Source organism: Nematolebias whitei, chromosome 13, assembly GCF_014905685.2.
Source record: "Nematolebias whitei isolate Nwh7 chromosome 13, NemWhi1, whole genome shotgun sequence".
Lineage (NCBI taxonomy): Eukaryota > Metazoa > Chordata > Actinopteri > Cyprinodontiformes > Rivulidae > Nematolebias > Nematolebias whitei.
This window is the reverse complement of record NC_056510.1, coordinates 22,032,321-22,054,768: the sequence shown is the minus strand read 5'-3', so window position 1 is coordinate 22,054,768 and position 22,448 is coordinate 22,032,321. Positions and strand designations below refer to the sequence as shown.

Sequence of the window (22,448 nt, the reverse complement as noted above, 5' to 3'; positions counted from 1 at the left end):
TTTGTTGGATGTAACTGGGACCCATGGCATGTACACAGTTTCGTTCCATCACATGTACCACATGCGATGTAAATGACAATAAAGACACCTTGACCTTGACCAACTGCATTTTTTATAATCTTGCTCTGCTTGCCACAAAAGGACGTTCTCAGCATTTGAGCAAAGGTGTTTTAAAATTTCCCTTGATGTTAAGATACAAACACTTAAGCTGAATGTGGAGTTTGTGCTTAAATCAAATGTAAAATGAAGAGTCTGTGATTGACAGTCATTCAAAGCACTGAAAAGACGAGTAGGGAACAGATGAGGGAGAAAGAGGGCAATATTTCCTTCCTGAAACAAATCCTTCCTCCCCTTTGGTTATTTTAATAATACTTGACATTCAGCTAACGTGTAACAGGATTTTGTATTGCATCAGCATGCGTGAGCCATCAAGGTTTTTATCTTTGCAGAGCATGATTGGCTGAATCTCTGCTGCTTGTTTTACTGTCTCCATTAACGATGCACAGCCACAACTGTTGCATCCATCTTCTGCTTTATGGTCCTCCAACAAACAGTTGGAGGTCTTTGCACAAATGCCTGCAGCTCGGCGCTGTTACATATTCAATGGCACAACAGGACACTTAATTATCTTTTATGCCAAATCAATATGATTCCAGCTGGCCAGTCTCCAAGGAGGGAAGGAAAGGCAATATAATGTGAGTTTGTCAAAGAGAGGGGGAGGCAGAAGAGGAGGAGAAGGCTTTGGTGGTGGTGGTGGGGGTGGGGGGGGGCATTATTTTCATGGTTGTCCTCTCTGGCCTGGAGGCTGGCCTACTGTGACGGAATGACTCTGACAACTGTGGCAGTCCAATCATCACTTCTTCTCATTTTGCTTCTTCAGCACGAGTTTAGTGAATAAAAATGCTTTTTTTCCCTTCTTTTTCTAGTGAACAACAAGAGTGAACATGTTCTTTTATTGGAGCAGCACATGTTCTGTGTGTTTATAGGATGTTCTAAATAATTGGCTCCTAATGGTGAGCACATTGCTGCACACATGGGTACACATCTGTATGCAAGTTCACAGGATTATCGGTGGGTTTGTCTCCCTCCTCCCATCTCTTTGTCAGCTTTGTGCCGGAGTCGAGTCACCCTGGGAATCTCTGCAGTGCATGACCTGAATCTTGATGTGCTCTAGCTGCTGCTGACCTCTCTGTCCCTTGCCTTGCTGTGCATACACAGGGTGTCTGTGTATCCTTAAAAAGGCTTCAGTTTGACTTGCTGAAACCTGCAGGTACCCTGATATACTTGCTTTTACCTACACACACACACACACACACACACACACACACACACACGCACACACACACGCACACACACACACACACACACACACACACTGTTTAGTGCTATAAATAGCTGTTTGCTTTACTGAGCCCACAAGAGTAATGGCTGAGTCTTTACACGTGTCTTTAATAACAGCGCAAGGTGGATGCCGTGTGGAAATCTTAACTGTCTGCTGCTGTAAATAGCTGTAATCTCAGCGTTGTTCTGAACAGTGCTAAATTAAATCATCCAAAATTGTTCCTAGAGAGATTTCCGCAGCTACTCCACTCGTATAAGCGGTGAAAGTCTTCACTCTTTGGTCACTATTTGGGAAGCACAAGCCCATGTGAGCTTCCGGTGTGCAAAAATAGCAGAGTTTTACACTCCAACTAATAAAATAAGCATTTATAAATGCATCATATGAGCTTAATGGTTTAATTATAAAAGCCTATAATTACTACTACAGTTTAAATAAAGTCACATCTTGATTTATTACTGGTTAATTACAAAATAGCTGAAAATAATATTTAGAAGTTTTAACTTTAATGCACAAATTCACATCTGTGGAGTGAGAAAACACAAGTTGCTGCTCCCTTGTGCAGGGGTCACCACAGCGAGCAAACGCTCATGAAAGATTTGGCAATTATTATTAGCTGGATGCTCCTCCTGACTCAACCTGGACTTGAACCTGTGGCCTCATGATTATAAGACCTGACTGCTGAGCTACTGCAGCCACCAAGTGATTATGTTGACAGTTATTCAGTTTAAAATGTGTGTTAATAATTCACATTACTACTCATTTCACTGATTATCTATCTATCTTTACTGTGATAAGCTATTGATATCTTAAAGCAGTGGTTTCCAACACTGGTCCTTGAGGAACACCATCATGCATGTTTTAGTAGTTTCTCTGCTCTAACACACCCGAATCAGTGGTTTAATTACTTCCTTAAGTTCGGCAGAAGCCTGTTCATCACCCTTTAATTCAAATCAGGTGTGTTGAAGAGAATCAACTAAAACAAGCAGGGTGGAGTTCCTCAGGGACCAGGGTTGGGAAACACTGTCTTAAAAAGGTGTAAAGGTTATAATCTTAATTTAATTACGTTTTATGAGTAAATTTAAAACGATCTGATTAAAAATCCAAAAAGACAGCAGATCATTTTTCAAAGAAATTGTGACTTTTTTATATATATAAGTTGCAAAGCTTAAAGAAGAATATGGCAACTTTTAATAGTAATGATATTAGTTCTTCTTTTGTCATTCTGCTTTTTGTAAATTAACGTTGTAAGCTAGACAAGCGTGTGCTAGTTCGTTAGTTAGCGTGGTTATTAGCCTTTGAAGCGAGCCTGCAGCAGGCTGTTTATTTCTACTGTGAACCTGTGAACATCTCATAGCTTGTCGTTACGTTTGCTTCAGAACCGCCTAACCGTAAAGAGTGTTGGGTGGTGCATCTCTGCTACACAAGCCATGGCCTGCCATGATCTCTGCAACTGGAAACGTTTTTAAACAGCAAAAATTGTCTCTTTTTTTTTTTAATCAGCTAAAATAGTTGTGAGGAATTCCCCTTTTTTACTCCATCATACAGCTGACTGGGTGGGGGAGGAGCAGCTTTACTCTGCACTACATGTTATTGGAGACCAGACCACCCTGCACTTTTTAATATGTTATTAAAATAAATAAAATCACAGGAGTGCTGTTAGAAAAATCTATAAAGCCTGAAACTGTCCCATTTTAATGTGCCTAGAGTTTAGTCTTCAAAAGTAAATCTATTGTGAAAGCTTTTGGTTGTATTTCATAATCAGCAAAATCTTGAGCCCCAAAATGACCAGTTCTCCATTTCCTCTTTTGAACCATACAGGCATTTTACCTCATTCACAGGTGAAAACCTCCTTCTGGGAAGTCACATTCCCATAATCTGAACCAGCAGGTGCAACAGGAACAGCGATGCTCATGATTCAGGGAAAGGGTGCAACAAACCCATTAAATCCCTCTCCTGTAATGACTTTACTCCCATGCCAGTGGCAGCTCCTCTACTCCACAACCAATATATTCAGCCAGACGTGATTCCCTTTGTTCTTTTTATCTGGAGCCTAAAGGCACAGGCGGTCTGTTAGCCATGGCACCACCCCCACTCATCTTCCACAACCCCCTAGTAGAAGTTTGGGGAGCAGTGCCTGCCTGGTGTGGCTTATTGTAGGTGAAGTGGAGCATGCCAACAACTCCTGGAGGGCAGCAGTTTAGGGAACACAAAGCTACTACACCTGACCTTTATACTATATTTTTTTCTTTCTGACAGGAGTTTACTAACAAGGGCTGGGAGGTGGAGGGGCCGATTTGGTCTACCTTGAAGTGGAAACCCAAGCAGACGTGCTCAGACGTTGCTGTCATCTTTATTTATCTTCCTCCTGTCAGCCTGCATACAGAGGTCAATGTAGCGAGGCAGACATGTGTATACACGTGTATACACTCGTACGGCCCCTGGTCAAACCCAATGGGGCCAGACTCTTCCTGCATGTCTGTCCTGAGAGACCACTGACTCAGACTGCGTCATCTTATTCCGAAACTGACTGATCAAATTAAAACTAGCTCTAATGTGTTTTAAAGAAAGGTCGTTAAAATGGAGATTGGGGACATTTTCTTGCAGGATTTGAAGTAAAGGTCAGCCGATAAACACGTTTCCTTTACGAATATGACCTCTCTGATGGTGCAGAGAGATCGCGAAGAGGTTGTGTTCCATGCACAGTTTTTATATTTCATTACACTTTCATGGATTTATTATATTTGTGTTTTTAATCTGACTCAAGAAAAATGCTGTGAATGCTCTTGTAATAACTAAACATGAATGGTTCTGTAAAGTAAGACTGGCAGAGGAAATTACCTTTTTCCTTTTATAGCTCCAGTGACCTAAATTAACTCAAATTGCTAGTCAGCCTTACTGGCGGCATGCCTCTTAATGGGATGCCATTGGTGTTCAGTCCAGACCCACCCAGGTTTCCATTTTCATTTTAGAAATTAAATGTTCAACCCCTAACATAAGCCAACACAAATTAATCCCTAATTTTTGCAGGTGAACCTTAAATCCTTATTTTTGAACTGAATGCATACGTTATTTGTATTTCCTTTGAGTTTTCAGGGGCGCACATGCCCCCGTGGATAAACTTTCAATGTTTCTAATGTAAAGTTGCTTTTGTTTTCTTCTAATTCTGTGCACTTGGACAGCCATCATATTTGGTGACTTGTCTTGCTGTGCTGGCTGCAGCAGTGTCGTGGCAGCAGTGACTCAAGCCTGCAAAAACTGCATTTAATCAACCATAGTCTGACTTTAATCAGCGTCTGCTTTACCCATCTCTGCCATTCTCATTTTTACCCTGACAGCACATTTACATAATCCTCTTCATTCTCCATGTCCAGCTCAGGTTTATCTGCTGTTTTTGTCATTGTTCATGTTGCATTCCCTGCTTATTTGAGTAAATATATGAGTTCACTGATACATACAGCAGTAACATGGTGTGTGAGTGTGTTTGTGTGAGGACTGATGGTCTCTTTCCCTCCAGCCTTCTTGTTGCTGCCTTCATCAGCTCTGTCACCATATGGAAACAGCTGGTCTCCAGTGGTGAGGAGCCATCTGCACTGCATGAAAATGTCATGAGAGACCGAAATGTGACCCAGCCAGCAGAGAGACCAGGAAAAGTGTTAGTTTTATTAGAGGATTTTGGATTTTCTTGGGAATGTGGAATCCATTGCACTATGCCAGCTGTGGTTTTCATTTGTAAAGAATTTATAGGAATGCAGACATTCTTCGCCAGTGAAACAACAGACAGATTTAAAAGTGGATAAGCACCTTTTAGCTACAGCAGGGAGCTTCTTGTATGTACCTCAAGAAGTCTGCAATTTGAGTAAAAGTGTAGGAAAAACTGATTGCAACATACTCAGACACAGCTCTGGGTCATTCCCCAAGTCATTGGGGAAAAGGCGCTCACATTCTGGAGCTGAGGCAGCCTCTGCCCTGGTGCAAGCGAGTCACGAGGAAGCAGCCAGGCAGAAATGTTCCTGTCTGTGAGACCTCTGTTCTGTTTAAGTGTCTGTAGAAGTCATTCTGTGGACATTTCTGACATTAATTAGACCTTACTTGGGCATGTTTCTCTTTCTCCGAGGATGCGGTGGGGTTGTTTTTCAGTTTATGTGTTTATCTTGTTGCCAGTGTTTGCCAGTAAGTTTATTTGTGCAGGATTATTTAGGACAGCAGCAGTCAGGGGGAGTCTTTATCTCATTTTGACCCTGTATCTACCTTAAAAGCAGCTGGACTGTCAGTGACAGCAAAGGCACTGAAAACTCGGATCAAAAGTGAGGATCACCGTTTCATCTGGGAAGATGGGAGCTTTTTAATGGCAGACCGGTGCAGTTCCAGTTACCTCTAAAGTTAGATTTCTGCTCTTGGAATGATGGACATCCAACTTAAATGGATAGTTTAGATTCTTTAAAGTAGGGTTCTGTGGACAATTATGAACAATTCATTTTTGCCTGTTGTAGATAGCACTCATAACAACCTCAGTTCAGAGAAATAAAAGATTTTTCTGACCAAACTGATGAGCTAATGGCTAGTCTGAATGGAGCTAAGACCCAAGTGTATTGCTTTGTTGTTTGTTTTTGCAAACGGGTATAAAATTCATTGTAAGTAACCAACCGATGTGTGATTACTGATGATTCAAAGGGTTTAATTTTATAATCAAACACCGTAGCAACAGATTCACAAACTGTGTTTTTTGTGTGAGGCTGATTTTATGAGATACAAACTAACAGAAGTACAAACAAACTCCATTTTAATAAGGTTATAACTGCATTAATATATACTCTGTTAATCCCCAATGGGGAAATTCATACTCTGCATTTTTCACATTGCACATGTGAGCATGCATGTGGATCAGAGGGCTGCCATGTGAGGCAGCCATGAAGAGCTGGAGGGGTAAGAGCCTTGCTCAAGGGCCCACAGTGGGGACATATTTTCCACCCATTTTTTGTGCTGGTCTGGGGATTCAAACCAACGACCTCCCAATCACAGGCTCACCTTTTCTAAGCTCTGCACCACGCCCCAGATTTTATGAAGAAAGGCAGCCATACTGGATTTTAAGGATTGTTGTGATATTAGTCAAAACTCCAGCTTCTAGTTGATTTTTTTTTCAAATTTGGAATGGTGAAATTGTTACTTCCAAGTGTTTTTGTACACAAAATTAATATTTCAATGCTAGGATGGAAGTATAGCAGAGTAATTAAAACTGAGAAAGCATTGACTAACATTCACTAGCTCGGGGTTTGACAGGTCTACAAAGCAGAGCTCTTTTGTGTAGATAATAATATAAAATAACAGAAAGTCATTTGACTGGAACGCGAAGACTAAAATAGAAACAATTGCCGTATTTAACCTTAGCGATTGTTTCTTTTTACTTTCTTTGTTCACAGCAAAAAGCCTCGGGCAAGGTGCTCTTTGACTTGGTGTGCTCTCACATGAATCTTATTGAAGGCGATTACTTCGGCTTGGAGTTTCAGAACCACCAAAAGATGATGGTGAGAAAATTAAGTCCAAATACAGCCTCTTTTATGAACATTTTTCTGTGTTATTTTGATTTGAATTTGATTTGTGATGCTTTTTTATTCCTTCACAGGTGTGGTTGGACCATGTCAAACCCATTATCAAGCAGCTCAGACGTAAGTGTTAAAAAATGTTCCTTCATGGAAATAAGTTTGAACAAAATAGCCACCAAATTCAACAATAGCTATAAATGCATTAGCTGCATAAATATTGCTTTAAAATGAGATTTTCTTTGTGTTTTTGTCCCACACAGGCCCAAAACACACAATCCTGAGGTTCAGCGTGAAGTTTTTTCCCCCAGATCATGCTCAGCTGCAGGAGGAGCTGACGAGGTGAGCTTCTCTTCAGATCATCTAACTCCTCTTATCTCTAACCACATTTGTCTTCCACTTGGCGCTGAGCTGTACATTTGTATTTAAGTCTGCGTGACCGATCTCCGCTGCGACTGAAAGCGATTGTGGACACATAAATGAAACATGTGCCCTGATTCCCAGAGGATTTATTTTCATTTCAGTTGTCATGGCTGCCATGTCTCTCATTGCGTCCTTTGGAGATTAGCGTGGGGGAGCTAATGATTTTCTGGTTTCTGTTTTGTTGTTCTGGATGTTCTGCATGTTTTTAGAGACGGAGAGGATAATTAAGCAATTTGAAAAAAAATTAAAGCTTCTTTAATTGTTTAAGTATTCACAATACATGGTATTTGATTTGACACTTAGTTGTTTTGCTTTAATTCAGTTCAATTTATTTATATAGTGCCAATTCACAACAAAATTCATCCCAGGGCACAGTACACAAATCTTCACACATTATAAAATGCCATTAAGTAAAGGTTCATTTAAGTAATCCAGAAGATTGCATCAGATCTTCAGTTTTGTCTTAATCTTCCATCCTGAGCTGCACGTTGACGACAGTGGAAAGGAATAACTCCCTTTTAACAGGAAGAAAAGACCAGCAGTACCAGGCTTAAGCTAGGTAGCCATGTGCTTCGACCGGCTGGGTTTAGACAGGACAAGAAAAAGACACAAAACACAGAATGGCAGGTCTATGGGAAGAAATAGAAAGAAACACATGGTAATTGTAGAAATCATTCCAAACACAAACATGGACAGCAGAGAGAGTAGTAGCAGCATATTGAGGAAATGTGGTCAGTTTATCCTCCAGCAGTCTAAGCCTATAACATCATAATTACAGGATAGCTCAGGAAACCCAAGCCGACCCTAACTATATGATTTATCGAAAAGGAAAGTCTTAATCCTAGTCTTAAAAACACCGTAGATAGGATTTCAACTGCATGGATAGAAACGGGAAGTCGGTTCCACAAGAGAGGAGCCCGATAACTGAAATCTCTGACTCTCATTCTACATTTAAAAACTCTAGGAACCACAAGTAAACCTGCAGTGAGGTTCTCTGTTAAGGCCTTGTCACCAAGTGATGTATAGCATCAGCACATAAGTGTGTGCTATAAGTTGTCATCATTGTGTGTTCCCATACAATGATGAAATTAATTCTCTGCATTTAACCCATCACACCTGGGAGACACCCAGGTGGAGCAGTGGTCAGCTATTGAGCGCCCGGGGAGCAATTAGGGATTAGGTGTCTTGCTCAGAGACACCACGACATGTGTGAATGGCTGGGAGTCGAACCGAAACTTTCTGGTCCCAAGTCGGCTGCCCTTCCTCTCCCCCATCTCAGCCAACCAGCACATGCCAACGTTTGTAAAAAAAAAAAAAAAACAGGTGAACACGCTTGTGTAAGTTTTGAACAAGTTACCAGCATGCTGATATACGACGGACAGCCAATAATTTTGTACATGCACATCATTTTCAGCATATGCTGACAAGTTGCAGATACGTTAGGCATGTTACAGGTATGCAACAGATAAGTCCTGCAAAGCTCACACATATATTATGTGCAAGTTACTCATGAGTTGACATACGTTGGAAACCAGCTGGGCAATTGTGGAGCGTATGCAACTCATTTCAAACATATGAGTACATTAATTTATGCAGAGCTTATGATCATCGTTAGTGTAACTTATGCTGAACTTGTGCATGTTGGAGCATACTACAACGACGACATGACATCATATGTGAAAGGGCAGCTCTCTGCATTTCCAGTCAGTAATTTTGCATTGATCAGCATGTCTCAAAAGAAATCAAACAAGTCTGTGATCAAGGAAGCTGCAGCCAGCTCCTCCAGCTCTGTGGTGATAGTTGTGGACTCTGCACCTCATGGATCCAGCAGGAGTGATGGGTTGCTCATCATTTCAGCTGTATATAGCTGAACCCCCAAAACACTGGTAAATACAGTAGCTGTAAGTTATAAATATGTTCAGTAAGTTCTAGGGTTGTCGCTATACGTTGAATATGTCAATGTACTGTAATGCCCCTCATCATGGAATGAACGTGAACCAGAGTGGACTGTGCGCTCTCAGAGCCATATTTAATGTGCAAAAAACAGAACACGAGCTGCCGTCTCAGCCGCAGCTCACGCTGGACCCAATTTTAACCCCTTCATGCTCAGTCGCTGTCCTCTACAGCTCCACACTCCTCCTCTGTTTCTCCAACACGCACACCTCTTGCATACCTAGTGCCCCCTACACTTTGAACCCGGAACATTAACCCTGTAAGGCACAGACATTACTATTCGTTGTGACCACATCTGATATAAGTAATAGATAGGTTAGACATAAGTTGCTTATACTGTATGTGTAGCCGGGTGCCCAGCTTGTTTCCGACGTATGTAAACTTATGAGCAACTTACATGTAATGTGTGTGAACTTGTGCATGGCTCGCATGCCTGTAACCTATGCCTAACTTGTCAGCAACATGTTCACAAACTCTAAATACTAAACATTTTGTGCATGTACAACATTACTGGCTAGCAACAAACATATGCCATTGCATATCAGCACGCTGGTAACGTATTAAAAACTTTCACCTAACTTGTGCTACTTACACCAGCATGTTTGCCTTTTGTTTTCCATACGCTGATGCTATGCGTCACTGTGTGATCGTCGCCCTCGTCACAATCTGCTCCAAAGTGCTTTGCACAAGTTGGGCATGAGTTACACTAACCGTGTGCATAAGATCTGCGTAAGTCAATAAATTATGTCATACTCTTGTATAAGTTAAACGAGGGACAAGTAATGGATGTTACTCATACAGTAGGTTATACTGTATATTTGGGTTGTATAGGTTATAACTTGTTAGTGATATGGTATGTATGCGTTCAAAATAGGCTTCCAGTTGATTTTTTTAAATTCCATCTTCATTGTATGCCCGTGTGTTGGACAAAAATACACAAGTTCTCTAAAATGTTAAAGTGTGACAGAGCCTTATGGAAAACATGGAGCAATGCAATCATATTATAAGGTGGAGCTTGGTTGTAGAGAGAGGGAGCCGATGGAGAGAAGCTAAAACTGGAGAAATATGACCTCTCCTAACTCTCGTCACAAGTCTAGCAGCAGCATTTTTGATCAGCTGAAGACTTTTTTTTTTAATGAACACCCAGATAATAATGAATTACAATACTCCAGCCTAAAAGTGATAACCGCATGAACCAGTTATTCTGCATAATTTTAGACAAGATGTTTCTGATTTTAGTGATACCACACAAGTGGAAGAAAGCAGAGGGTGTTGTTGAGCTGATCTGGTCATATGGTTGTTAATGGGGGGGATTGTTTGTGTTTGTTGCCAGATACCTGTTTGCTCTCCAAATCAGACAGGATCTTTCCTGTGGCCATCTGATCTGCAATGACACCAGCGCAGCCCTGATGGTCTCCCACATCATCCAAGGTAAATCACACATGGCAGATCTGATAACTTTAAAAAAAAAGAAAGCACACTGTTCTTTTTTCCACAAAGAGCTTATCATCAAATGTAAAGCACAGACTGTGCGAATTGATTATCTTTGTGTTGCTATGGAGACCTTTTAGACAAAACTGCTTCAGAGCAGCCACAAATTTTCACAACCAGACATTTTTGAAGCAGTTGTTTTGTCCATTCATGATCAAAGTGTGCACTTTTTCACCGTAAAACACCAACTTTGGAGTGTTTTTTAAAAAAAAAATCTTTCTGTCTTCTTCTCAGCTGAGATCGGCGACTTTGAGGAGAGCCACTGCAGGTCACATCTCCTCAACAACAACTACATTCCAGACCAGATGCCCCTTATCGACAAGATCATGGAGTTTCACTCAAAGCATATGTGAGTTTCTGAACCGTTAAAGAGGCATCACAAGAATCCAATCTGATTTAACCCTGCTCACGAGGTCAGTGAAGTCATAAGCTGAGCACACATTCTCCTCAGCCGTGAACAGGAAATGTTGTTGCAGACTTTGTTATTGTCCCACTGGGACGTTTCATTACACAGGTGACACATTCAGGAAAGCAGCCATTGAATAAATGCTTTATTTATCTTTGACGTATCACTGTAGGCTAGCCAATTTTTGTAATTTATTTGACAGCTTCTGGCTTTTTCCCCCATTCTTTAAAAAAAAAGGTTTCTTTGTTGAAAAAAGTGACATTTTGAAAAGTGAGCATGAGAATGGTCAGCAGATATAGGTTTGTGGAGTAAAACCCAGATTTACAGTATTTTTTGCTCTATAAGTTGCATTTTTTTTTTTTTCATAATCTGCATGCCCTGTGACTTATACGTTGAAGTGACATATTTATGGATCCCACCCCCCCACCCCCCCATATTTATAAACCAATTTTTGGCTGAGATATGACCGTTTTCATTCATTCAGACTAAAAATATTGAACACTACCATTTTCAGCCGCTAGATGGCTGTTGAGTAGCATGGCATGCCGTTGTGTAATGTAATATGTAAAAGTGGCTATTAATGACACAATCGGCTTGCCATAGTCTGCCAACTTCGTCCAGCTCGCTTGGAGCAACCATCAAATCAGCTTCATTTCACTGCGCCGCCCTGGCGAAATGCAGCTAATTTGACCATTGAAGTGCATTTATTAAGTAAAAGCTCAACTGAGACACACATTTATTATAAAGTCGAGCAAACAAATTTTTGTTTTTAGGTGCTTATCTTGTTAAATTTTGAAGAAATTCACTACGACTCGTCCAACTGCGCACGCCCGCTTCCGCAAATCGGGTTTTGGAATACAGCTGATTTGACCGTAAAAGTGCATTTAGCAAAAATTAGATCGAGACACACCTTTATTATAATTTTGAGCAAACAAATAATTGTTTTTAAGTGTTAAGCTTGTTAAAGTCCTCCTGTGCATGCTCCCATGGCCGCCATTTGGCAGCCAATCGATTTGCGGCCCAACATGACCTACATTTCCGGGTTGTCAGTGGTGACGTGTAACAAACGAGACGCGTCAGTGGTGATACATAATAGATGCGACATATACAGCGAAGCAACGTATTTATGGATTTTTCCACTTTATTAGACATATTTGGACTAATGCGACTTATTAGCATTGCGAAGTGTACGGCGGAAAATACGATAGTCTATTTAAGGACAACTAAGGACAACTTTGTGAGAAGTGAAGTTGGTTCCTTTCTATCTAGTTTTTTGCTTTTGGGAATAAATTACTGGAAAGCTTCCAGATCTCCTCACGCCATCAACCATCTCTCCTCAGTGCATACGTTATTCGAGCAGCAGCTTTGCCAACACTTGCCCCCTCCCCCCGTTACACTGAGTTATGAACACACACAGAGGGCGACTGCTGCAGCATCAGAGGAGCTCCATTAAATTTGCCTCTCTTTGACTTGTCTGCTGATAACTAGAGCTCTTCTGACTGGAGCGCCACGTTGAGTTAAATCTCCTGTCAAGTACCACACACAGGAAGCAGGAAATCTTATCTACTGACAAGAATTAGGAAAGTTAGTTAGCAGCCCCTCCCCAAACCTCCCACTTCTGCTCCAAAAACTCAGATTAACGCTGGGAGCCTGGACACCACTCTGTCTTGTTCTTTCACCCTTAAACAGTGGGACATGCAGCAGGATAATAAGGCAGGAGTTCATATATTTATCAGGCAAATTGCCCGAAAAACTTAGGAATGATACATTTGTCAAATCAGAGTCTTTGACCATATGTTATTTTTTGCAGTTTGCATAGTCATATATTTATTGCTTGGGTCTATGTCAGGGCTAGTCAACTGGTGGCCCAGGGGCCAAATCAGGCCTGCAGGTGAACTCAATTCAGCCCACCAATGGGTTCATTTTTAAATAAAACTAGATTTTAAACCATAAAACAAACTTACCGTACTTTTCGGACTATAATTCATATATTTTTGCGTAAATTTGCAAGTCCTGCGACTTGTAGTCCGAAGCGAATAATTTATATATTTTCCCCCCATATTTATAAACCAGTTTTTGGCTGAGAGCTGATGATTTCTTTCATTCTAACATGGAAAATATTGAACACTACCATTTTCAGCCGTTAGAGGGCCCTCAACCAATATGGCAAACCAAGCGTCTCATTAATACGTAAAAGTAGCTACTGAGACACTTGGCATGGCAAAGCCACCTTTGTCTCACTCCAGAACTCCTGGAGCTTCATTTTGCTGCCCCGCCCAGGTTCAAGTTCAAGTTCAAGTTTTGTTTATTTGTCATATGCAAGGTTAACAGTACAATGGAATGCTTAGGATGAGAAGAACCAATTGGACTCGCTAAAAAAATTGAAGAACAAACAAACAAGAAATACTAAAACATGTAAATGCATAAGGCGAAGCAACATTTATATTTTTTCTACTTTATTAGACATAATTGGACTGATGCGACTTATATGGTGGAAAGTACGGTACTTACTGACAATAACTGCTGGATGTGTGGCCCCTGAGCCTCTGGCTTTCAGTGACTGTGGCCCCCTGAACAATTTACATGAATAGCCCTGGTCTATGTGATTTAAACAAACTCAAAAATGACTACAAGTTGGTCCGTTTTAAAGATATTGATTTAAAATTTGATGTGCTTGCAGCTGGGAGTCCTCTCCATTTTTTCGTCTGAGTGCTAACACATCATAGGGGATATTTGTTTGAAACTTTTGCATATATGATGGTGGGCAATATGCATTCCTTAAAATAATATTCATTGTTATAATGTGTAGATTACATTTGTGTGTTTCACCAAGTAGTTCTCATTAGCTATTTCTGTACATTTTTATATTTTTATCACTTTAACTCAGTGACTTGGCATCAGTAGTATTTTTACAAACTGATTGGTTTATAACAAGACTTGTTCAATTCAGTTCAATATAACTTTACTGTCCATAACTTCCATGAAATGGAGATTTATCTTTGACATCTGGCTCCTGGTGTAATAGAAATTCCTTTTTATTACGTTGGTCTTTTCTTGGTGTTTGATGCCACTTTATGTGACATTAAATATTCTGTATGTCTGTGGGGTTTTTCTGTTGTAGAGGTCATTCACCAGCAGAATCAGATTTTCAGTTATTAGAAGTGGCTCGCAAGCTGGAAATGTACGGGATTCGACTCCACCCTGCCAAGGATCGCGAAGGCACGAGTTTAAGTCTGGCCGTGGCTCACACAGGTGTCCTGGTCCTGCAGGTCTGTAGAATACACACCAGGCAAATGGACATAATGTGGACTTTGGTTATTTGTTTCTCAGCTCTGCTGCTGTTCATGATACATTCTTGATCAGGGGCTTATAAAACCTTTTGTCACTTCAGGGATACACAAGGATAAACGCCTTCAACTGGTCTAAAATTCGCAAACTGAGCTTTAAGCGAAAACGTTTCCTCATCAAGCTGAGGCCAGATGTAAATGTAAGTGTTGCTTGGTCTGTTGTTAAGAACACACACCGCCTCACTGTTGTAAGTTTTGTTTTCAACGTTTCTTTATAGAGCTCATATCAGGACACTTTAGAGTTTCTGATGTCCAGCAGGGACTGCTGTAAAGTCTTCTGGAAGATCTGTGTTGAATTTCACGCCTTCTTCCGCCTCTTTGAAGAACCTAAACCCAAACCCAAGCCGATGCTGTTCACACGAGGCTCCTCCTTCAGATTTAGGTAGAGATTTTGTCTTGTAAAAGTGTTCTTCAGCAGGACTGGAGGTACGCACTTAGTTAATAGTCTGTCACAGCTCCTGCAGAGAAGCTCACTATTATCTCTGTTGTAATTGTGCAGCGGTCGCACTCAGAAGCAGGTGATTGATTACGTGAGGAAGTCCGAGTTCAAGAAGATGCCATTTGAGAGGTAAAGACTAGAGACACTTTGGACATATTTGGTTCAACAACAAATGCTGAGATTGTGTAACGCTGCCCTGTAATGTCCCATCTGTCAGGAAACACAGTCGGGTCCAGTACAACACCCGGGTTCAACACAACAGTCGCTTGTCACCATTGCCTTCTCCACACCATTATGAAGTGCCAACAGAAGTGAGGCTTTCCTCTTTGCTCAGTGTTTTTGTGCTTCATTGTGCAGGCTTAGTTTTTTTCTGTTCAGGGAAATTTATTTGGTTGAGTTGTTATATTACATCCTGGTAAAAATGTATTGGTCCAGTGTGGACAGTTTTTTTTTATATAGTAGAAAAGATAGAAGCCCTTCAAAACTGAACAAAAGACATCGCAGGGAATTCTTATACCAGACAGAGTTCATTTAAAACTACAGCTTTTAGTTGGTAATAATATTACTCTTTTGAAATTTTAACTGTTTTCAGAGTGGTGCTCCCGGGAACAGACTCAGCTCGTCTCCTCGCCGTCACTGGAAGGAGTCGGTGCTGGTGAGTGCCGAAGACCCATCAGCTTTGCGGACGACGAGGATGAGCCCTTCCCACCAGAGAAATGGTCAGGAGGACAGAAAAGGATCCATGTCCAATACAGAGGAGAGGAGAGGCTCAACGCGACAAACTCACCAAGATCATCTAAGCCAAGGTCCAGCATCTTGTGCTGCTTCAGACGGCCGCCCCGCCATCAGTGGTACAAATATTGAATTTATCATGTGTAAGGAGCGGGCTAGTAGAACAAATTCTATGGAGCAGGCCCTGTTTCACAAAAGATCTGGCTCAGGCACTCAGCAGGAGCACTTTCTGGGTGTGGTACGGCACCAGGAGTCACCTTCCTGTTCTAGATCATCACTGAACAAGAAGTGTGAACTAGATCAGGCTGTTAAGCAGTCCCATCGAATGGTTGACCCAAACCCTGACCGTATCACACTGGGCACTATCAGTGGTCAGAACAGAGAGAGGCAGTGTGGCAGCCCCCTCCCAGGTCCACATTTGATGGGTTCAAGGAGTTCTGGTACCAGTCCTGCCTTTAACAACCCCCATCAAGCATCGTCCCTCACTCGCACCGAGCAGAACGGCTACATTCCCCCACTCCTTAACAATGCTAGATGCTCCCCACTCCTGAGCCGATCATCTCGCTCACAGAAAATCCAAAAAGTGCATCAGCAGTCTAACGCAGACCCACGTCATGGTGCATCTCCACCAGGGCAAGCATCTCGTTCTGTCTTGTCTCGGGCTGAACGTATGGCTGCTCTCGAACGCCGCATGATGGCCAACGGCCTCTCTGCACCGGGCAGATCCCGGGCTGGTCAAAAACGATTAGGGCAGGCTGCCGTCACACATATAGGTGCAGTTCAAATGAGTGAGGACTGCACCACCAGTGGTTCTGAGTCCAGCGAGTCTGAGGTGGAGAACAAGGGCAACTGCAGCAGCCCTGTGACTGGTAGTCCAGTAGAGGCTACTTCCTCAATACCTAGGAATAAGTTTTCCTTTGGCAGCCTCCAGCTGGATGAGGATGCAGAAGTTGATGAATGCCATGTCTTCAGTGATGAGGATGGTGGACAGATTTTCAGCTGCTGACGTGCACAAACAAAAGGGAGTTGTACAGATTTATTCTGGGACCAGATAGTCCATTTGTATAAAACCAGCAGTAGTCTTCTTAAGCACAGCACTTCTAACTAAAGCACTATTTAAGAACTTTTCTTGGCCGTTACGTGTTTAGTCTCCCTTTATTTTTAATTATGTCCAAGCAGACATATGCGCGTGCCTTGTTTGGGATTCTACTGAATAGTTACTATTTCAAAACTCTAGAAGCTGCAATAATTTAGTGATTGTCTGTTTTAAAGCTTATGGTTAACTAAAGTGTGGTTGACCTGCTGTGTTGCTGAAGGTTCAGTTTAGTGCCTTAAGACCTCCAACAGGGAAACATTATTCCATAACTGCAGTGGTTCCCAACACTGGCTCCTGAGGAACACCACCCTGCATGTTTTAGTTCCTCTGCTCCAACACACATGGTTTGAATGAAAGGGCAATTAAACAGGCTTCTACAGAACTTAAGGAAGTCATTAAACCACTCAGTCAGGTGTGTCAGTCAGGTATGGTGTTCCTCAAGGACCAGGATTGGGAAACATTGTGTTAGAAAATCCAAGTTCTTAAACTTTGCGTTTTTGCATACAACACACTGGGCTTTTAATTCATTTTTTTGTGGCGTCAAATAAACTGTGGACGTTTTATTTTGAAATTTTTAACATTTACTGAAAACAGTCTCTGTCTTGTTAGATTGAACAAGGTGCAGATACTTATGGTGTTTTGGATGCAGTTTTATTTTTTAACAACAGCCTTTTTTTGGACTAACTTAAAGCAAGTATAATTTATCTTTCACAAATTATTTATATATATATATAAGAGAGAAATAGCACATAAGGCGAGACAAAACATTCCAATATTTTTTGTGTATTATCTTGTTGCATTAGAAGGTGGGGCAGTATCAGACTGGTGTAAAAGGAAAAGTGTGTTACAGTGATAGCTTTGTAATCTACTGGAGGTTCATACAATCTCCAGTCCTCTCAATAAAATGCCACTGCACTTTTTTATGTCCCATTTCTTTTGCACTTCTCTTCATGTTTGTGTTTAATCTGTTTGACAGCATGCATCTTTCTGTTACGTTTTTCCTCTGTTTAATGTTCACCACGAGCATGAATCAGTCTCATCTTGTCTGTTTTCTCTCTGCTGCATGTAAACCTGTTCTGTCACTCGGTGTGTGGGTGGTGGGTGGGGAGGAAACAAGATAATCAGACTGTGGATCCTTTATTCTTGTGGTGATTTGCGTTACTGTTGATTTTTCCAAAGCAGAGAGATCATAGTTGGGACGTTTGGGAATTCAAAGGAAAATAGAAGCAAGTTTTAGTAACTGTGTGTAATGCGCTTGTGAAAGGCAGTTTAAAAGTAGGGAGTCTCCTGGCTCATCCTTCATAATCAACTGCTTTTGTCCTCCTGGACATTTTTAGCACGGACTTAAAGATGAACGTCCAGAGAGGTGGAAGTTTGTTTTTTTAATATTTAAGAAGCTGTTTGACTGCTTTCTCTATTTTTTTTTTTTTACATTCACATACGTACCTAAATATAGATTCTTGTAACTGGTAAAAGAACAAAGCTATATGAATTGATCAACAATTTATTTATAAAGTATAACAGATGAAGTACTGGATCATTGCTGCATCAGGGACCCCTCATGGTGCACATAAATCTACACATCTCAAGTGACGCTTACAGGGAATTTTGATTTGATGAAACTTTGCATGCTCAGTATCTCAGTTCTGTAGGAAGGATTTGTGAGTGTTCTCAACCCCTGGTGTCCTTCAGGAGGTGTTTCCAGTGCATGCTGTACTAAATCAAGACAATGATGAAGTACGTGTCGAGCTATCTGTCCTGGCTGCTCTCTGCTGTATGTTCTGTAATTTGCAGTACTCTGCAAAAGTCTTGAGTCATCCCTCTGTGCTTATATTTTACTTCTAAACAGCTAGTCTTTCTTGTAATCCTTTAAAGTGGTATTGAGTATTTTTTCCAGGCTTTCTGAAGCCTTCAATGTTTGTCTTTGAACTTTCACTTTCAGTCACTTTAGCCGTTTTCAAAGGATTTTGTTTTGTTTAAGTCCCTTTGAATCATTCAGGTGTAGAAATGCTCCGTAACTCTAAAAAAATAATCAGTGTTGTCAACACGTTGCAGACAGCTCAGCAAAAAGCTCATTTTAAGTTGGTTCTTTAGCTAGCCAGTGGGGCGGCGGTGGCTGAGTGGTTAGAGCAGTCTTCCTCCAATGCAAGAGTTGGGGATTCGACTCCAACAGCCTTCACATGCCGGAGTGTCACTGGGCAAGACACTGAACCCCTCATTGCCTCCAGTGTGTGTCCCATCGGTGTATAAATGCGATAAAGCACTGATCAGCCTCTTTAGAATGATTTGTTCAATTAGCTTTGTAGAGATCTAGCAGAGTGCTGTATGAATGGGTAAATGAGGACACAAATTGTAGTGTTAAGAGCTTTGAGTGTCTTGATAAGATAGACAAGCGCTATGTAAGTGCTGTCCATTTAGTAAGTAGCTATAGCGCTAGCTAGCTAGAACCTATGTTCCAATTTGTTCCCATTTTGTTGCTGTATTTGTTGTCAAAGTAAAAAAGTATCAAAGATAACACAGTTGGATGTACCAAGTTATATTTTAGAAACAACATAGTGATTCCCAAAGACAAAACTTTCTCTAAACTTCCTCTGGCCTTTCATAGATCGCCAACGATCCACTCATGTCTCGTGACAATGGGACTTAAGATGAGGAGTAGCACTGATGTGGAACATTGCACATAAAATGTGTGTTGGACCTCTCCCATTTTTATCCCATGACAGGCTGGTCAGACCTCCTGTCATCACTACATCACACCCTTGAGCTGCCAGCTTACCCCGTGTGTTGACCATTATGGCTCTGTCAGTCCCTCACTTCTCAGCTCAGTGGTGTAACAGCAGCGAGTTGACTTCAATTCTCCATTGGACCTTTCATGTATCACCCCAAGATGGCCTGAAGGCCTTTGCATCCAAGCAAGAAGTGTTTTGTGAAAGAGACTAGGTCTTGTGCTTCCCCAAAACAAGACTTTCAGATACATCCGCTACATATATTTTAATTTTAGACCTGACATGTCATGATCAGCTAAAAAGGACTGGCCAAAAAAAAAAAAAAAGAGTAACAAGCAGCTAAAATTCAAAGAAAAAATTCTGGTTAAGACCACTTCAGAATATTACAAGAAAGTCCACCTTCTTGGAAACAAAGAAATAAATTGACGAGATCTTAAAAACTTTTGCACAGTACTTCATATGTGGCTCTTCCATTCACTTCATTGTAATTTCATTATCATGTAAGCAGACGGGTGAGTTTCATGTCAAACTGTAGGCTAACGAACTAATAAACAGTATATTCAAGTAACATCTTTTCAGCTCTGTGTATGACAAATGAAATTAGATGTTAAACTGGTGAGCTTACATTGGTAGTACATTTGGTAGTTTTAAACATTCTTAGATAAAGCCTAAGAAAATTGTTGTCTCCTTTTGACATCTCTTTTCCCACAAACTAAATAATGCTATTTTTAAGACAAATTGATTTTTCATTTTGAAACTGTAGTAGCTTGTGTATGTTTTTTGGAACTGGGTGTTCGTTGTAGACGTTATATAGATTTCCCCTTTTTAAAAACCCTCGTAGTTTTGTTGTGCTTCTTGGCGTATGGTTGTATCCCACTCATTGTTAGCATTGTGTAATTGAGTCACTTCTTCGCTCAGTAGCGTTTAGACTAAATGTTGTGCTGGTTTGTGGTCATGTAATCATGGTTTTATTTGTGCTGACACTCCAGAAGACGGCAGAGAGAGGCGGCCGTGTTTCTGCTACAACATAGTAAGTAAGCTGAGTGAAATGACACAGAGTAAGCCGCTCCTCTCGATCATCCCGCAGTATGTGCCTCAGCTTGTGCACTGATTGATACGGTGCAACGGCTGCCAGGGCTGTCTCAACTTCAGAGTGAGTCACGTCTGATTTTTATTTTTGCCAGATGTCCCAGTTTTACCTCGATGATTTTAGTTTAGTGGACTGTGGGTCAAACGATCTCTAAATGGACCTGAATATGCTCAAAATATGATCGTGACTAAAGGTTGATTAAGTTGTTTTTTTGCTTTTTATGGCCATTGCCAAGTTTTAAAAAATCAGGGTAGCTTATTGCAATTTATTTTGCCTATTTTGTTTGTTTTTCTTGACTCATAAACATCATATTTAATATTTATACACTTTGGAATCTATTGGATTTTTAACTAAAACAGCTTTATAATGATTAAGAAAGTGTTCATAGGGCGTACTATAAAAGCAGTGCCAAAAATAGAAGTAAACAATTAAATACAGTGTGTTAAAAAAAAAAAAAAAGTACGATAACTGGTGTGGTTGGAAAATTAAAAAAAAAACTCCCCTAGCCTAAAAGGCACCCCCATTATGGTAAGCACACACGTCTTACACCTGACTATAACTGTGTCTCAATGCTCAGGCATATCTGATATAGATAATAAAAAAAAGGTAAAAAATCGATGTTCATAATGACTCATCCAATCCGTTAGTCAATCTCTAATTATAATCTGAATTCTGGAAGGTTTAATTACCACAAAAATGTCAACACTGTCTCTGTCAAGTATTTATATTCATTATCCTATTATAAATAAATTGGTTTAATCTTGGGTTTTTTTTGTATTATAGAACTGAGCACCTTATTTATTTTTTCCATTTAAATATTTTTTCCATTTAAAGCATTTAAACCATCATCTGTGTGTGTTTTCCCACAGTGATGGAAATTCCTCTCAGACTAGATGTTTGCAGATGCTTACAATGTGTGCCATTACATCAAATCAGTTCACCGCACGCTGACATGACCATGTGACTTCCTGCAGGTGGAGAGTCCAACAGTCCTCACCTGTCTGTCTCTTCTGGACACCCCCACGGGATGGTGAACGGCCAGAAGTCACTGGACCTGTGCGGCCACAGCTTCGATGGCCGACAGCCTTCCCCGCTCACCAGCCCGCTGCTCAACGATGCCTGCAGTGTTCGCACGGACGATGAAGATGAGGTCCGGAGGAAGGTTTGGATATATTGGATTTAATGGAAATAGCTTCATCATTTCGTGTACATTTACTTAACAAACAGGTGGGTCAGGGAGGGTATAAGGCCTTTTTTTAACACTTGGCTGTTTTGATGCTTTTGCAGAGGTTTCCCACAGATCGAGCCTACTTCATCGCCAAAGAGCTGCTGACCACAGAGAGGACATATGTGAAGGACCTGGAGGTGGTGACTGTGGTAAGATGAGGAAAACAAGGTTGCTCTGCTGTTTTGACCCCATTGTGAATCAGTCCTTAGTGGAGCAAAGCGCTATTTATTCTGGTTAGCTTCTCCATTACAGCACACGCCTAATCACAGAGCCGGGCCACGGTGACACACAAATACTTTGACAGAAGCAATTTCATTTTTCATTCATTCCTCACGCTCACGCTCTGAAATGCACAGATCCACCTCGCCAAAGGTTGTGAATACTAAACTGTGTGTTTAAAAAGAGAGCTGCCGCGTGTTCTCCCTGCGCTGGTTTGTTTTGGTCGCTCAGATTTCATTGGCTGAGAACGAGCGCGGCATTTTATGTGATAATGTCTGAAAGTAAACACAGCAGAAAACAGGATAGTAAACGTGCAGTGTTGCTTCTCTGTGTAAATATGGATGTTTTGAATAATATATATATATATATATATATATATATATATATATATATATATATATATATATATATATATATAT

The 22,448-nt window shown here is 40.9% G+C and overlaps 1 protein-coding gene across 1 annotated transcript in view; it reads left to right on the top strand.

The window, feature by feature from the left end:
- The window catches only part of LOC119419633 (FERM, ARHGEF and pleckstrin domain-containing protein 1), a 72,281-nt gene that overhangs the window by 35,914 nt on the left and 13,919 nt on the right, over positions 1-22,448 (top strand). Inside the window, exons 2-14 of the mRNA XM_037686988.1 lie at positions 6,760-6,864; positions 6,963-7,005; positions 7,143-7,221; positions 10,589-10,686; positions 10,981-11,095; positions 14,274-14,421; positions 14,544-14,639; positions 14,718-14,881; positions 14,999-15,067; positions 15,156-15,249; positions 15,531-15,789; positions 21,557-21,744; positions 21,870-21,959. Coding sequence (XP_037542916.1) covers positions 6,760-6,864; positions 6,963-7,005; positions 7,143-7,221; positions 10,589-10,686; positions 10,981-11,095; positions 14,274-14,421; positions 14,544-14,639; positions 14,718-14,881; positions 14,999-15,067; positions 15,156-15,249; positions 15,531-15,789; positions 21,557-21,744; positions 21,870-21,959 — 1,548 coding nt within the window. The remainder of the gene's footprint in view (positions 1-6,759; positions 6,865-6,962; positions 7,006-7,142; positions 7,222-10,588; positions 10,687-10,980; positions 11,096-14,273; positions 14,422-14,543; positions 14,640-14,717; positions 14,882-14,998; positions 15,068-15,155; positions 15,250-15,530; positions 15,790-21,556; positions 21,745-21,869; positions 21,960-22,448) is intronic.